Below are 16,504 nucleotides of genomic sequence, written 5' to 3'. Positions count from 1 at the left end.
GAACCTTGGAAAACCAATCTATAAATGTATGTACTTGATTGAGTGATTGGTAGTCAGTAATTACCTTTACAATCCCTTGTGCAAACCTTCTTCTTCAAGAATTATTTGTGTAAACTTGCACCTTGGTTTTTCTTGACTTTTTCTTCAATGTTGGTGGGTCCGATGGGTTAATTTGTTCTTGGAAAGTTACAAACAAGAAAAAAAGAAGTAGTTTTTTTTTCTTATTGAGTTCTCTAATTTCTCTCAATTGATTGATCCTCTCTAGGATATAAATGTTAAGCTTCCCACTCTCCACTCCCCATTTAGTTTTCCCCCCTTTTGACATTCATTTTTAATTCTAATTATAAGAATCCTATTTTTTTAGTATTTTAATTAATACGTAATACATGGCCGAATTCACGAATTAAACCGTATCATTGAAACATTCGACCTTATTAAATGTTTGCCGATTTAAATGGTAGATTTGCAAATTACTAACTATGTGTTTAATGACAACATTCCAAGATATACTCGGTCTCCACGATCAGTAAACATGTGAGCTCAAACTGGAGAATAACTTGATTAATGTCAAATATCAAGTTCAATGTCAAATAAAACTAGTAGAAGAGACAAAACTAAGTCAATGCTAAAAGTTGTGGCTGAAAATGACGGCATGATGAACCAACTGCTTAAGACTTCTAAAAAGGTTTATGAGAGTCTATTGAGCAAGCCTAAGTAGAACGACTCATTTTTTTGTCACTCAAGAGGCACGAAATAGTAGTAAAAATGTAGATTACGAAGAGAGACGATAGGGAAGCAAAGTTATGACTAAGGACGCTTCTAACTTAGCTCCAACACATAAAATATTTTTTTCATAACTTACAAATGGAAATTAAGGAGAAACAATTAGAATGTCGTGGGACACCTGCTTGTAACCTCAACTTTGGAAGCACCCCAATAGGCTCCTTCTAATGGCCCAAACAAAAGTTCAAATGCAAACCCACATGCTGGTTCAAATGGTGGTGGCCCATATGGTGGTTCTTACCCTAGCCCTTATGATGGAAATTATGGAGCTCCTTATGAACCTTGACACAGTGTTGACGGCTATGGTAGTAGTGGAAACTTTGGTAGTGTCGACAACAAAATACATGCAGGCATTGAACATTTTAATTATGGTTAAGATAGTGCGTTCAACCGGTGAAACTCGGGGAATAATGAGAACAATTATATTTGAAACCACATTATATTTCATTCATTTTATGTAGGGGTGCCATTTTTTTTATTGAAAACCTAATTTTTCTGAATTCTGATCCGATATTTTTCCGAATTTGGCGACAATATCTGTGTTTTGATATCCGATTTTTCCGAAAAATAATTTAATCGGAATTGGATGTGTTTTCAAAATCCTATCTGATTTGATTTCTGAAATTTTAAGATATATTAGCCGTCTATTTCATATAGTTACTAAATTAAAAACTATATATATTTTACAAACCAAATAAAAACCCTAGAAAAATAGAACCTTATCTCTCTCTCACACACCTTCAAGAAATCAATATTGTCATTCTAGTACATGTCTCTCTTTCTCCCATATTTCTATTTATAGAATTAATGCATTAACATGAAGAAAACACTTGCTGAATGAATGCGTTAAAAGGTCTAAGTTGTTTACTGAATTAATACATATAGATGCATTCACTCAATCAATCAAGTGTTTTACGTTCATTCTAATGCAAACTCAATTGTAGATGGGCGTTCATTTAATCAATTACGTATTTTAGATTAATTCTAACGCAAACTCACATGTATATGCATTCATTTAATTAATTTTATGCAATGTAGTAGGGGTGGGCAATGGGCCGGGTCGGGCTAGCCCGGCCCTAAACATTTAAAGCCCTTCAGATATTAGGGCGGGATTCGGCGGCCCTAAAGTCGGCATAGGTAGATTAGGGCCTGGGTCACAAGTCTAAATCTCAAAATTCGACCACGACCCTAGCCCTCTTTAAGGGCTTTAGGGTCGGGCTTTAGGGCCGGGCTTTAGGGCCGGGCCTATATATTTTCTTTTTTTTTACTACATCAGTTTTAAAACTCATTTATATTACAAAAATGTACAATAATCTACAAACTCAAAGTCCAACCAATCTAGTAATAATCGCGTATAAGTCCAAAATTTAAAATGCACATCCACAATCTAATAAACTGAAGTACATCGAGAGTTCGGAATTTGTTCTTCCTTGTACTCAAACCTCACTAAAATTACATTTAACATTGAAATACATAGACAAATAATTATATTATCATTTTAAAGGAAGAAGTAATAGATATAAAGAAGAAACATAATAGTTTTGGTTAAGGGTCATGGAAGTTGTTAAACTATTTGTAATATCATAAATTATTTCTATAATAGATTCAAACAAATATAATATTACCTTTCTTCTAATTTAAAAGTGATTCAAACTTTGTATATGGAAATGAAAATATTAGCTTTTGAACAAGTGATGGAGAAAGGTTTGAGATTATAAATGTCATTTTTCTGACAAAGGGTGTTTTTTGGTTTCTATGTTACAAATGTGCGCCTCAGTATTTTTCTTTTAATGGTGTGGAAGGAAACCTTTAGTTTTAGACTTGGCTTGGATGTGAATAAAAATATAATTTATAAGAAATAAGTGAGAAAAGAAATTGAGAATAATAAGTTATGGACTTTGACTTGATGATCAAAGGAATAAAGTCTTTTTTTTTTATTAGGCTAGTGCTCATTGTTTCTTCATAAGGCCGCTTAAGTTGACAAGTTTTTGTTATATAAAACAAGTTATTGGAAGTACCCTTGGGTGTAAGTGATAAATTTGAGCGACAATGTTATTTTAATTGAAAATATTTAACAAAGAGTTGGACAATTATGGTATGTGTATTTATAGTGAAAGTATGAAACGGGGCGGTTAGGGCTTGGTTAGGGTCGGCCCTATGTTTTTAGAATCTTAGCCACAGCCCTCTAGAAAGCATTAGGGTAGGGCGGGGGCCGGCCCTAAACTCTGTGAGGGCTTTATAGGGCTTAGGGTCGGGTCGGTCAGGGCCGGGTTAGGGTCGTTAGGGCCAAATTCCCACCCCTACAATGTAGTTATCTCATTTAATTAATAAACAATTGTATGTGTTTTGATTATTATAATCGGTATGTATGCATGCATTTTCAAATTCAAATGTGTGAATGAATGATATATGATCTGTTCTATCCAGGACCGTTCGATCAGAGCGGGATTAACAATTTGTTTCTGTTCCGATATTTCGTGGAAATTGTAACAAAAATTCGACGCTGAAACAAATATATAGCTGTAAAAGTTTGGCAACACTTCGGTTTTTTTGTTTTCTATCCGCTCCTTCTTCTTCTTCTTGGCGAAAACACATCAACACTCCCCTCCCTCGTTTCGGTAAATTTCTCTGTCCTTTTATAATTGTCTGATTGTTAGTTTCTATAAGATTGATTTCAATCTAGGGTTATTATTATTTGTATTCATTTTCATCTATCTGTATGTTGAAACTGAGTGATTAATGTTATTAGGAGTAGCAAAATTGAATGTGAACAAAGCAAAGAAAGAGTACATTGAAATTTCACTAGGAAACTCTTTGAAGAAAATAATAAACTTAGAGCAAAATGACATTATAAGTGATTAAATAAATTAAACATTAAGATTTATGGAGACAACATTATAAGACTAGGGTTGAATGTGTTGTTGTTATAGAGAATGAAAGTGGGGACCGAAACAGAATGAAAGTGGAAATTTTAGGGATAATCATAGATTGTGTATTTGTGTCACATCCTGTAGTGGAAATATTATGAATTGGATTCATATTGTTATTACTGTCTCGCATTTAGCATCACTTACATTATTAACCCTATTTATTTTTTTATTTTAGTAATCGTGAGTGATATTCTCAGCTATGTTGTCAGGGGCGAGGTGAGGCTTGAGCTTTTCAAGGTAGTACCTTGGGCTGCCTCTAGATTGCCCGACAACAGAAAAATTTGCAAGCTGTTGTCAAAGTTTTTCTCCTGTCCATGGAAGGGGACAACTTAGTTTTAGTTAGTTCGGTTGACCCTGGTAGACCAAAAAGAAAGTACCACTAAAGGGAAAGTGGTTTTGGGAGGCTTAATTCGAGTTTCTTTATACAACTTGGAGAATATTGAAAGTACATCAAAAGTTTATATATTTTTCTATGAATTGGAAGATAAATGGTTGTGTGCCCTAAAAACAAGTTATACATGATAAAGGCACCTATCATAGTGAGCGGTGGTTGTTGCGCCAGGTGCCTTACTCTAATATCAGACATTGAACATTCTTAGATCGTGGATACTGGTAGTTTTTTCTTTAATCATGAAAGCACCAAATCGAACAAGAACTCTGGAATGAAATATTCTTGGGCTAGAGGAGTAGGAGTATGTGATGCATGACCTGCCTGGGAATGTTGGGAGTAAACAACTCACTATGTTTGATTGTATCAGAGCAGAGGACTTCTCAGTGCTCACTTGTTGAGGGTGGAGTCTTGAGAGATTATGCTGGAATGGCGACTAGGCCAGTAAGGGGTTGTTGTAAAGCAAGGTGTTTCAGTCCACAGTGGACAAGGAGTATTCTTAGATTTGGGTTATATGTATTATCTATCACATAATAGTTTCAAGGCCATTTTGAGTGGTTTAAAGAAGTAAACTGTAGTAGAGAGTTGGCGGATCATAGTCATTTTGTTTCCTTTTTGGAGATAGTGGGAACTTAAATTCTCTAGGACAAAAGATTACTTAATTAGGAAGACGTTTCTTTTGTTGGAATATTTTCCTGTTTTTACACGACGAATGATAGATTTAATATATACAAGTTTTACCGTTAATTGGGGTGAAAAGGCCATTGCCTTGGGCATTATTGTTTTGATGGATCTGGATGATGTTTTTAGCATATTTATCTGGAGCTTTCATGGTGATTGGGGGGGATTTTAGGGTAATGTGGTCTGCATACAGAGAAGAAAGAAGTGGAGTCGGTATTAATCAGCAGATTTGGAGGAAGTTTTGGTTTTAGATAGCCATCAGAAGAAAAAAGGAACCATTGTACTAAAAATAGTTTTCATATTGGGGGGACTTATTTCACTTAATGGGTTTATGTAAAACTTGTTTGATGTGGTTTATTGTAGGATGGAAATTGAAAGAACTCACTTTAGGTGAACTAGTTTTGAAGGAATTGACTAGCAGGTTATGACGTGTTTAGCTTGAGCAAAATCAGATAAGTGTCCAAGGAGGAAATTTTTTTAAACGATTAGGGATTTGATGCTGTTGTTTGAAAATTAGGTGGTTGATTGGATTGCTGAAAAGAGACAGAAGATTTTTGAAATTAAATGTCAATGGAGGAACCATTTGAGCATATAAGCTTGTCTCATGGTTACCCACAAATTGAGGCGATGACAGTTTTCATCTGAATTGCAAAAATATATATATATATATATATATATATATATATTTGGCTTAAATGGACTTTCAAGAGGAAGTTTAGGTAGTAGATGCCTTTTCTCTTGTATTTTCCTTCAAGGTGTTGCAGTATCGTGGATTTGGAGTATATAGTAGAAGAATCCCAGGTTAAGTCTGTGTTTGTTGGAAGTCCAAACCACCCTTTACTCTGTTTTCGTGATACTGAAGCTGCAGTTTTAGTTTTCTATATCAGCCGATAAGTTTGTTAGTGGTTGTGTACACTATAAAGTATAAACCATATCTTCCAGATTGAGTAAGGTTAAGGCATCAGATCTCCAAGAAGAGGGCCACTTATCTAAGGGCAACTATATTGGATATAACCTGGATAGAGGGCTGGATACGTTAACCTACAGATAGGAATTATAGGGTTGGAGGTCTGTAAATTGGGACTTGACCATATCTTTGATGGCGTGTTGTCATCTTATCTGGATAGATGGAAAGTTGAGGTCTGTAAATTGGAAATTGACCATATCTTTGATATTGTTGTCATCCTTTGTGGACGGCTGGGAATATGTCTGTGCGGCGTATTTTGAATACATTTTTGTAAGTTTGTATAGCAGGTAATGAGATGTCTAGTGGGTCCTTTGGGTAGCAATCTGTGGAACTTTATGTTTGGTCTGAATACCCTTCCTTTCTTGTTTTTCAGTTTTTTTTTTGTTATGACAAGGGGAGGTAGAAGAGGCAAGAGAGGACAAAAGGGTGGACATGCCGAGAACAGTGGGCAGACTGTGAAGAAAAAGATAGAGAAAAGATCTGCTGAAAAAAGATCGGCCAAGAAGGTGCCTTCTGACTTAGTTGCTTCTGCTTCTGTTGCTCCCGTTCTCATGGATGCAACCAGAGATGTAGCGCAAGGAAAGTTGGAAAAAGTGGGTAATAGTGAAAAGTTACCGGGATTTATTTTCATGTGCAATGGACAAACAAAATCTGATTGCTACCAATACCGTGTGTTTGGACTCTCTAGTGGGAAATTGGATGTTGTAGAGAGGATTAAGGAAGGCACAAAACTCTTCCTGTTTGATTTTGACTTGAAGCTTCTATATGGCATATACAAGGCTACATCAAGTGGCCAGCGTGATTTGGAGCCATCCGCTTTTGGAGGCAGATTTTCTGCTCAGGTAGTTCTGATACTATCCCCTCTTCATTTTCATATGCGCTTGAGACGTTATTATTGCTTCTTGTTACTCTATAATGTGCTTAAGTGTCACCCCCAATTTAATTGATATCTTTTTCGTATTTCACATTAACATTTCATAGGTACTTGCTTCTGGCAACTGCAATTCTTGTTTATAGTCTCTTTACTGAAAGTAACTATGATGTTTCTTATTCTTTGTCATCTTTTAATGTTACTATTGTTATTATTTTGTGGAATTAAAAATAAAAAGATAGAATAGAGAGTTCAATAGACCCGATGCTTTTGTGTGTATTTGGTAATCAGTTGTTTTTTGTGATCATTTGATGCATACTATGTTTCTTGCTTCTTTGTTGAAGGTGAGATTCAAGATCTCTAAGGATTGCTTACCATTGCCTGAGAAACAGTTCAAACATGCTATCCAGGAGAATTATGAGGGCTATTCAAAATTCAAGCAGGAGCTCAGTAATAGACAAGTAAGACGTTGATATGTTACTGCTGAAGCCATATTTGTTCAAATGTTCTTGCTATATTGTTTCCTAATTAGTCTGGTTGACCATGAGTGCAGGTCAGAAAATTGATTGAATTGTTTCGACCAATTACTCTTCCACCTTCAGGTCAGGCACCCCGGCCACCTCCTAAAGTAGATCTCCAACATAGAAATCCACCCCCAGATTCTGGGGACCGGTTCCAATGGCCTGTGAGACTGCCACCTCACGAGAGTGGGTATGCAACTGAGTCACATATTGTTCGTGTTCCACCACCATTAGAGGCTCGGTATGGTCACCCTGCTAGTTTACCTTCACAGAGCGGAACTTATTATGCTGAACCCCCTCAGCCTTACATGCCCGAAAATCCTGCCTCACATGCTCAGGATCCTTATAGCAGGTAAAGGATGGTTTTTTGCAAGAAGTTGGTTAGGACTTCGGTTTAGACCTGTATCTCACGATTTGGAAGTTTCTAAAGAGTCATCTCTGAGACTTTTATTGGTTCCCAAAAGAGTGTATGTGCCACTGCAGGGGAACTATTTAGAGTTTAATCTGTCAACCTCTTAATAAATTTTGTTATGCGGTCTATCTGTTTCTTGTTTTTTGAAGTTCATTCATTAATAATCCCTTTTTTTTGTCAGGTATAGGACCGTGCCCGAGGTAGTTCATAGAGAGAGGGAAAGCGAGATATATCATAGGTCAGTCTTGGAAAGAGAGAGGGAAAGCAAGTATCATAGGTTACTTTTGGAAAGAGAGAGGGAAAGTGAGTATCATAGGTCACTTTTGGAAAGAGAGAGGGACCTTGCTCAACGTTTGGATCGTGGAAGTGATTACTATAACCAGCTTGCCACGCAAGCTACCTCACATCCCCCTGCACCACAATCATATGCCCTTGCACCGCCATCATATGCTCCTGCACCACCATCATATGCTCCTGCACCACCATCATATGCCATTGCTTCATCGTATGCTCCTGCACCATCATATGCCCCTCCATCATACGCCCCTCAAACACATGCCCCAGTTGAATATCGCAGTGGTTATTATTCAACAGTGGGATATGACGATCCAAATAGGGTGTTGGGTGATCCTCTTCTTCAGAGGTCGGCAACTGGAAGGGTCGGCGTGGCAGGAGAAAGTGTCCCAGTTTCTTCGCTCTACTCATTTGCTGGTTCTGCTCCAACCTACCATTAACGGATGCGAAGCTTGTTGACTTTTTTTCATGGTCTTTGTGACTCGCCTTGCTTCCTAATTGTGGTGTGGGAACTTAAGGGGATCTTCAATCATGCTACTTGCTTAAAAATGTTTAGCATGTGCGATTTTTATTAACATTGTTGTTGTTAGCAGTAGTAGAGAGTGGAACATTCGTCACCTTCTGCTCTTGATGTCTGAAAGCCCAAATTGCAGTGTGACCCGCGGTAATATAATAGAACTGCACCTCTACTAATTTTACAAACTCAGATGTTTCTTTATACATGTGGCAAACTAAAACTCAAACTAAGGAGTTTCTTTTCTGTCCCAAAGATGTCAGTAGGTCCAAATTTGCTTTCCCTAATTTTGAATCCCTTCTGTCCAAATTTGCTCTCATTTCTAAAATATTTTCTCTGCTAAAATTTATATGAAGTTATGAACATTTGTATTTCAATTATGGTCATGTCAGCAAATTAAAAGTTTCTGATTTGTTTTCTCTAATATATTTTCTCCTTGAAAGTCAAAGAGCTCAAACAAAGGCTGAGGTTTAAGCACAAGTGGACTCAAGCTTGCACAAAGTACTCATGCAAGGTTTAGGAAGATCTACACCATTGTCATAACTTTTTAAATCGATTGTACTAATACGACACAGGTAACTAAAGGCTGTAAGTCACCAATATTGTTGACTTAATCGTTCATATCCTACGTAGAACAATCTGATCGATTGATATTGCGCCAATTGGACTCTTTTCTATCTGTTAACACTTTGTTGACATAATCGTTCATATCCTACGTAGAACAATCTGATCGATTGTTATTGCGCCAATTGGACTTTTTTCTATCTGTTAACACTTTTTGGACTGATTTGAGAAAGTCAGTCACAAAACTGTATCCTTCCTTGGACTATCAGTGATGTTTAGTGCGTTTGAGTTTGAGTACAGCTTTATTTAGTCCAAGCTCCAAAGAAAATCCTATGTTAGATGATATCTGAGTCATGTCAACGTACAAAATACCAAAAATTGTTACAAAACCGTGTTCTAAGAGACGTCATAGGTCAACTGTTTTATCAATATATCTTGTTTGCTAACCATCCTTATTGTGTATAAATATATGTTAATCACTTTAGTTTCCTCACCAAATCTCAGTGACATAGCCACACTTCAAATCTCCATATTTATGTTACTTGTTCAGTAAATAAAAAACAAATGAAGCTCCCTTTCTTGTTTCTCTACTTTTTTCTCCACATTGTTTGTGCTGATCTCCAAGTTGGTTTCTACAGTTCAACCTGCCCACAAGCAGAATCAATTATACAAGCAGTGGTGAAAAAAAGATTTAACGGTGATCGATCTATTACAGCAGCCCTTCTTCGCATGCACTTTCATGATTGTTTTGTTAGAGTAAGTGCCTCTACGCATTTTAATTAATTATCAGACCGTGTACACTACATGCACACTGAACTATACTGAAAAAAGAAGCAGCAAAGGGTTTCTCATGATATTAGTTGCGTACTTGTGTGACGCGCACTAGCAAATTATCAACCAGCGCAATGCACCTAGTCCTTGAATCAAATCATCAATTTGTTGGTGCACTGCGAAGAGTTATACTTAAAGTGATAATCATTTTTCAAGGAAATTAATACAAGATACCTATTTGAGCCAATCTTAGTTTTTTAATTTCCTGTTCTGTTTGTTACAGGGATGCGATGCGTCAATACTAATAGACACAAGTGAGCAGAGTCCTTCAGAGAAGACTGCTGCGCCAAACTTAACAGTACGGGGGTATGAACTCATTGACGAAGCCAAGGCGGCTCTAGAAGCACAATGCCCATCAGTCGTCTCATGTGCTGATATTGTAACTGTTGCTACTCGAGATGCTGTAGTACTTGCAGGAGGACCAAGTTATAAAATTCCCACTGGCAGACGTGATGGGATTGTTTCGAACCCACAAGATGTGAACTTACCTGGACCAGGATCATCTGTTCCTCAAGCTTTGGAAGCCTTTACTGCTAAAGGACTAACACTGAGTGAAATGGTCACTCTTTTAGGTGCACATACAGTTGGAGTTTCACATTGCAGCTTCTTCCAAGATAGACTTTCAAATTTTCAAGGAACAGGATCTCCTGACCCTTCAATGGATCCCAGGTTACTGAAAAAACTTCTTCAGACTTGTAGATCACAATCTGGTCAGGACCCAACTGTATTTTTGGATCAAAGTACTCCATTTGTGTTTGATAACAAATTCTACAACCAAGTTCTAATGAAGAAAGCAGTACTGAGAATTGATCAAGAACTTGGCTTGGATAGCTCAAGCAGTGCAATGGTCTCTAGTTTAGCTTCTGATGGAATTAAGTTTGGTCGACAGTTTGCCAATGCTATGGTGAAGTTGGGGGGCGTTGAAGTTCTTATTGGTAACGCAGGAGAGATTAGGAAAAATTGTAGAGTTTTCAATCAGAGAAGTTGAATTAGTACTGGATGTGCAATGGTTTTATATTAGCTTCAAATATTAATAAGAGTAAATGTTTATCGCGAAGGCTGTTGACATATATAGGCTCTTGACATATATGCATCCGTTATCTGTAGCTCTACAACTGAACGTCATGAGCTTGCTGGTTCCGTCCTAAAGCAAAGACGACAATCCATAACTGTACATAGATTACAATAATATGGAAAACTACATCAGGCGTCTGATACAACACACAGTTGACATTGATTTACAAAAGGGTAGCCTACACAAAATACTCAAAATGTTTAGCCCCAAAGCCTGTTTAGGCTAGAATTGACAACCCAGTGCGTACGGCTTTTAACTAGCAAAATAGGGAACTACCACTGTGATCGCCTAATACATTGAGCTTAGATTACCAAAAAAGAAAGAGTAGAAGAGCTACTTTTTCATGATATATATTAGTATGATACTAGAGTGGCTCAATCTTTCTCTGAATTCTTCTTCGAACTCTATCATACCACAGGCGTACTTTCATCATCATGCATGAATTCTTGTCTACTACTGCGCATCCTGCATGACCTTATGTTGTGCCCTTCTTTCCCGCATCTCCCACAATGTGGTGTCGACTTTTATTTACACTTGGACGCCCTACTCGTCTCCTGGACGCCATAGTTCCTTTGCTTGGACGTCCTACTGGTTTCTTAAGACTGGAATATTTGGGCGGACGTCCCACTCGTCCAAAAGGTTTAGCATCCTGGATAGGTTCTTCAATGCCAGCCGCATAACTAGATTTCCTGTGGTAAATAAGATTGCAGATTTAAGTACCGAATTCAACATCAGCTACCAAGACACTCAGAGTGGTATATATGTACCTTGTACACTCGGAATTTATGTTTATTGCTGACTGTTCTACAATATACGCAATAACAGTATTATTGCAATGATGGGAACGATCTAAAACAACTTTTAGAGACTGATCATCATCAACGTCGACGGCAACGACAGTGTGGTCATCGACACAATACCTACACTTTATTTTGAATCCCATTTCGTCAATTGGAAATTCTAACATTTCCTGAATCCTTGTTCTGAGATCTATGAAGCCAATGGTACTGGGAATATCTCGTACTTTAGTGTGCCCCCCGAAATACCTAACCTCCCTATCCTCGTCAACTAATTCTCCATCACAATAGCAAATCCAGGTCACATCAAGTTCTCCCATTGCACTGCCAAGAAAGACAGAAGGAGTACTTCCAATTGAAGAGATCCAAAGTGGACAAGCAAAACAAGGTTAAAGCTGAGATTTCAAAAACCAAATATTGTCTTATTTGTGAAATTTCAAAAGCTCGAATTTAAGCTTGAACACAAGTTAATCAAGGAAAATATTGCTAACGAACTTCATTGGTTAAACAATAGGCATCTTATTGCATGTAGCTGGTAGAACTAAAATTTCCAATGTTAGTCTCAAGGAAAAATCATTTACATTGCATGCAATAAAATCTATCCTACGATCAAAATATTAACACATCACAATTAATGCACTGACTAAAAAGATGTAATTACTTAAATTCCAGAAGTGATCGAATAAGATGCATGTACACTTTGTTTATAGAATCTAAGAAAGTTTGAGTGAAATTTTCCTTTAACTACTGCAAACAAGGAATGGATCATACCTCACTGTTGGCGCTTCTCCAAACTCTGAGATGTATCTGGAAGAATCCACCCCCACAAACGACAGGGACAAGTAATGGGTCCATGACTCCACGTGACCATTGACCATGTTGAAACGGGTTCAGCTTATCCGCACCAAACCGAAATGAAATGGGTCGGTTTGGGTTCTGTTAATTTTGTGCGAGAGTCGTAGGGCGTAGGGTGTTGGTGTTTATGGGTCAGTTCCAGTTATGTTCCAACTTCGATCTAACTGGTTTTGGTTTTGAATTGGTTCCTTCGGACTCTGAATCTCCAACCTCCGCAACTCTCTCGACAAAGCCCAAAAAGGAGCTGCTGATGCTACCTCCTGGAAAGTGAAGTTCTTGGAAGTGCGCTCCCACTTTACCATCCTGCAAACAAAGCATGACCAAGTTCAAGGAGAACTTCACCGTAGGAATACGGAGATGAGAACTCTTGGCCAAGCCATTACCCATGCAAATGAAGTCATATCAAGTTATGAGAGGGCTCTCAAAGAGAAGCGTCTACGTTCTGATAAGAAGGTTGGTGATATCTTGACAGAGACTTCTAAGTTCTATTCCAAAGTGGTGGAGGAAGTGAAGAAGAGGTCAGCTGAAAATGTCATTCGTTTTGCTCTGAGAGTACTTGATGTTTCTGAAGAGTCCTTCAATACAGCCAAACAAGTTAAGTTTGAGGAGGCTATTGAGACTACTGAGTATGTTTCTCAGTTGGATGATCAGGGGCGGGTGACCAACCCTTTCATCTTATTTCCTGATTTGAACACTAGTATTTCTGCGATTCATATTGAACTTATGTCTGACGCCTCCTCCTCTTTTGAAGAAGACACCGATGATGACATGTCTCCCATTCAGCTTCCTTTTTTGCCAGTGCCAATTTTAGGTGAGTGTTCTGTTCAGCCTTCAACCATTCTAGCCAGTCTTACCACACAGTCAGTTCTTGAAAGTGGTCCAGGAGTTCTTGATGATGGTGCAGCAGCATGTATTGATGTTGAACCGAAGTTTGATTCTACTCCTGCTCATCAGGTCGGCTAAGTAAAGACTTAGATATTCAGTTCATAAAAACAATTATTTCCAAACAATTATTCTATGGGTCTGTAATATTGAGCCATGTAGTTCACATACTATTTACTTACTGAGCTCTGCAGCTCTTCTATTTTATGCATGCACTTAAAGCATTTTATGTTATATAGCATATAATGACATGTACTACTATGCATATTATACCCCTTATGTCCCCAAATTAAAGTTCATTTGGAACAATAATAGGTGACCTCATAGGCTAAACAGGTTAAAATGAGGCATAACCAGAATCTGATCAGGATATCATGGGAGCCGTTCAAGTTAACTGTAACTGAAAGTTCAATCCTAACAGAGACATAGTGCCTAGAGGAACCATGTGTCTTTGCGAAAGTAACTTGGTGCCTTGAGCATAACACTGTGTTTAGTAACGATAAGTCTTATTTATTTAAAAAATAAATAGGTTATCGCCTGAACAATAGTGGGGGAGTCTTCCTCAGCGCCATCATGCCGATATGATTCCAGGCCAATGATTGTGTGCTAAGATCTGGTTCCAACCCAGATCTTCCTAGCAATCCCCATGTTTGATGTTATGAGAGCTCCAGAAACTGGCATACAGTTCGGGCTTCCAAGAACACTATCTCTTGTTCCAAGTCAAACTGGCATACAGTTTACTAGACAATTTGTGTGGTTAGATTTCCTAAAGGCTTAACCCATCAAGGATAATCGCAATCTGAAAGAACTGGCGTACAGTTCAGGCTGCATGAGGATGTGAAAGGAACTGGCATACAGTTCAACTTCCCCAAACCCATTATCACTAGTTCTAAAGCAAATTAGTATATAATGTTCTTGAACATATAGTGAGTAGATAATTCCCTAAAGACTTAGTCCATTATGGATAATAAATAAAGAATTGATGCAAGGAATAAATTCTATTGCAAGGTGATGAACTTTATTGATGACTGGAGAGAAGAAACAATGCATAAAAGGGCATGGAATAACAATTTACTGATAGTACTTGTGAAGGTAGTGGGTGTTCCATGGTTTGACAAGAACGTCCCCTTCAACAGTACGTAAGGAGTCAAAACCAGTTCAGCCAACCTTGTCGATGATGTATGGTCCTTCCCAATTGGGCCCAAGCTTGTCGTTGTGCTCTGGAATCTCATGCAGAATCAGATCGCCAGATTTGAAAGCTCAAATTTGGACTCTCTTGTTGTATGATCTTTTCAGAATCTGCTAGTTGGCAGCCAAGCATAGTGCATCGCTTTCCCTCTTTTCATCTAGTAGATCCATTTCTCTGCATAATAATTCCTCATTATCCAGGGTGTGCACAACGTCTGACTTCTGAGTGGGAGCTACTAGTTCAGGAGGTATGACAACTTCAGTTTCGTAGGTCAGTGAAAATGGGGACTCTCCAGTCGATCGTCTGGGCGTAGTTCGGTATGCCCATAGGACCTTAGGTAGTTCCTCGACCCATAAACCCTTTGTTTCATTTAATTTGCACTTCATGTTATCCAAAATAACCCTATTGGAGGCTTCCGCTTGGCCATTACCTTGTGGGTACCTTGGAGTTGAGAACGGGTGGGTAATGTGAAACTCTTCATAGAGTTCAGTGACCAATCCGCCAGCGAACTGCTGCCCATTATCTGATATGATAACTTTGGGTATGCCAAATCTGCAGACAATGTTGTTCCAAATGAACTTTCTAACGTCCTGTTCCAGAATAAAGACAAGGGGAACTGTTTCTATCCACTTGGTGAAGTAATTTGTCGTGACCAATAAGAATCTGACATTGCCAGGAGCGGGTGGCAAGGGTCCCACAATGTCAGTTCCCCACTGTGCAAATGGTCATGGGTTGGCCAACGGGTGCAGCTCTGTTGCTGGTGCATGGATAAGTGGAGCATGTCGTTTACACTTTTCACATTTGCGGGCAAAAGCTTATGCATCCTTTTGCATATAAGGCCAAAAGTACCTTTGCCTTAGGATATTGAGGGATAGTGTTCTGCCCCCAGCGTGGTTGCCACAAATTCCTTCTTGAACCTCCCGCATGACCTGTTTAGCAGGATGTGAGGGGAGACATCGGAGATGAGGTCCTAAAAAGGACTTCTTGTAGATATCATTTTCAATGAGAGTGAATCTTGGTACCTTTGCAAGCAGATGCCTTATTGTGTTCTTATCTTCTGGAAGTGTTCCGTCTTTGAGGTAAGACTTGTCGGATCCATCTAGTTTGGTGTGGTGGTTGGAATAACACAAACTGTTGTAACATCGGGTGCTTGGATGCTAGGTTTACCTTAGAACTCTATAGGGATGGAACGAGACTCGCTGTTGCCCAACATTGAGGCAACATATGCCAAAGCATCTGCGTGTCAATTTGCTGATCGAGGCAGCTGATAAAACTGAATATTCTCAAATTTGCTTTGAAGACCCCTTACCAGTTCCAGGTATTTGGCCATTCGTTCATCCCTGGCCTCGTATCCTCCATCAACTTGAAACACAACCAGTTGTGAGTCACTAAAAACTGTGAGGTGTATTAGGCCCAGGTCGAAAGCCATTGTGAGGCCAACAAGTGTCGCCTCATATTCTGCCACATTGTTAGAGGCATTCCAACTTAACCGGATGGATTTCTCCAGCCGCATGTTGTCAGGAGTGACTAACACAGCTCCAACTCCTACGCCTTTGTCATTGGAAGACCCATCCACAAACAGTCGCCATCCAGAGCTCGGCTCTCAAGGGTCTGGTCGGGTGTTTTGGGATTCAGGTAGGATGCCATCATCTGAACTGGAGGTTATTGAGTCGTACCCGGTGTAGGTCATTGGGAATTCTCCCAAGAATTCTGCTACTACCTGACCCTTCTCTGAGATCCTTGGGACGTAAACAATATCATATTCTGATAGTTGCACGAACCATTTAGCTAACCTTCCTGATCTGTTTGGCCTTTCCATAACTGATCATAACTGGTACTCTGTGATTACTTTGATAGTGTGGAACTGGAAGTATGGTCGTAATTTCTCTGCTGTGAAAACAAGGACTAAAACTACTCTTTCGAGTTTATATTAGGGTACCTTAATTCTGC

General features: G+C 38.7%; 3 protein-coding genes across 3 annotated transcripts; 2 read left to right on the top strand and 1 right to left on the bottom strand.

Annotated features, from left to right (window-relative positions):
- The first annotated feature begins 3,051 nt into the window (after positions 1-3,051).
- Positions 3,052-8,549, top strand: LOC147515659 (uncharacterized). The gene is made up of 5 exons (XM_086588525.1): positions 3,052-3,401; positions 6,123-6,591; positions 6,965-7,081; positions 7,174-7,493; positions 7,735-8,549. Exons 2-5 carry the CDS (start codon positions 6,136-6,138, stop codon positions 8,285-8,287), a joined length of 1,446 nt encoding a protein of 481 aa, XP_086444651.1. The 5' UTR covers positions 3,052-3,401; positions 6,123-6,135; the 3' UTR covers positions 8,288-8,549.
- Positions 8,550-9,381: 832 nt separating this feature from the next.
- Positions 9,382-10,813, top strand: LOC147515658 (peroxidase 57-like). The gene is made up of 2 exons (XM_086588526.1): positions 9,382-9,681; positions 9,980-10,813. Exons 1-2 carry the CDS (start codon positions 9,490-9,492, stop codon positions 10,742-10,744), a joined length of 957 nt encoding a protein of 318 aa, XP_086444652.1. The 5' UTR covers positions 9,382-9,489; the 3' UTR covers positions 10,745-10,813.
- Positions 10,814-10,914: 101 nt separating this feature from the next.
- Positions 10,915-12,615, bottom strand: LOC147515657 (uncharacterized). Its single transcript, XM_086588527.1, has 3 exons — positions 12,400-12,615; positions 11,599-11,952; positions 10,915-11,520 (listed from the first exon to the last, which is right to left on the bottom strand). Exons 1-3 carry the CDS (start codon positions 12,504-12,506, stop codon positions 11,307-11,309), a joined length of 675 nt encoding a protein of 224 aa, XP_086444653.1. The 5' UTR covers positions 12,507-12,615; the 3' UTR covers positions 10,915-11,306.
- Between the last annotated feature and the right edge of the window lie 3,889 nt (positions 12,616-16,504).

This window comes from Coptis chinensis, chromosome 2 (assembly GCF_015680905.1).
Source record: "Coptis chinensis isolate HL-2020 chromosome 2, ASM1568090v1, whole genome shotgun sequence".
Classification (NCBI taxonomy): Eukaryota; Viridiplantae; Streptophyta; class Magnoliopsida; order Ranunculales; family Ranunculaceae; genus Coptis; species Coptis chinensis.
Note: the sequence above shows the minus strand (reverse complement) of the source record. Positions and strands in the feature narration are given on the sequence as shown.

What these genes read in the sequence shown, in the direction of transcription:
- LOC147515659 (XM_086588525.1), top strand. Translation starts at nt 6,136, where the DNA reads ATGACAAGGGGAGGTAGAAGAGGCAAGAGAGGACAAAAGGGTGGACAT. An exon ending in GAGGCAGATTTTCTGCTCAG is followed by an intron (nt 6,592 to 6,964) that starts GTAGTTCTGATA and finishes TCTTTGTTGAAG; the next exon opens with GTGAGATTCAAGATCTCTAA. An exon ending in AGGAGCTCAGTAATAGACAA is followed by an intron (nt 7,082 to 7,173) that starts GTAAGACGTTGA and finishes CCATGAGTGCAG; the next exon opens with GTCAGAAAATTGATTGAATT.
- LOC147515658 (XM_086588526.1), top strand. Translation starts at nt 9,490, where the DNA reads ATGAAGCTCCCTTTCTTGTTTCTCTACTTTTTTCTCCACATTGTTTGT. An exon ending in TTCATGATTGTTTTGTTAGA is followed by an intron (nt 9,682 to 9,979) that starts GTAAGTGCCTCT and finishes TGTTTGTTACAG; the next exon opens with GGATGCGATGCGTCAATACT.
- LOC147515657 (XM_086588527.1), bottom strand. Translation starts at nt 12,506, where the DNA reads ATGGTCAATGGTCACGTGGAGTCATGGACCCATTACTTGTCCCTGTCG. An exon ending in GGAGAAGCGCCAACAGTGAG is followed by an intron (nt 11,953 to 12,399) that starts GTATGATCCATT and finishes CTTTCTTGGCAG; the next exon opens with TGCAATGGGAGAACTTGATG. An exon ending in ATAAATTCCGAGTGTACAAG is followed by an intron (nt 11,521 to 11,598) that starts GTACATATATAC and finishes TATTTACCACAG; the next exon opens with GAAATCTAGTTATGCGGCTG.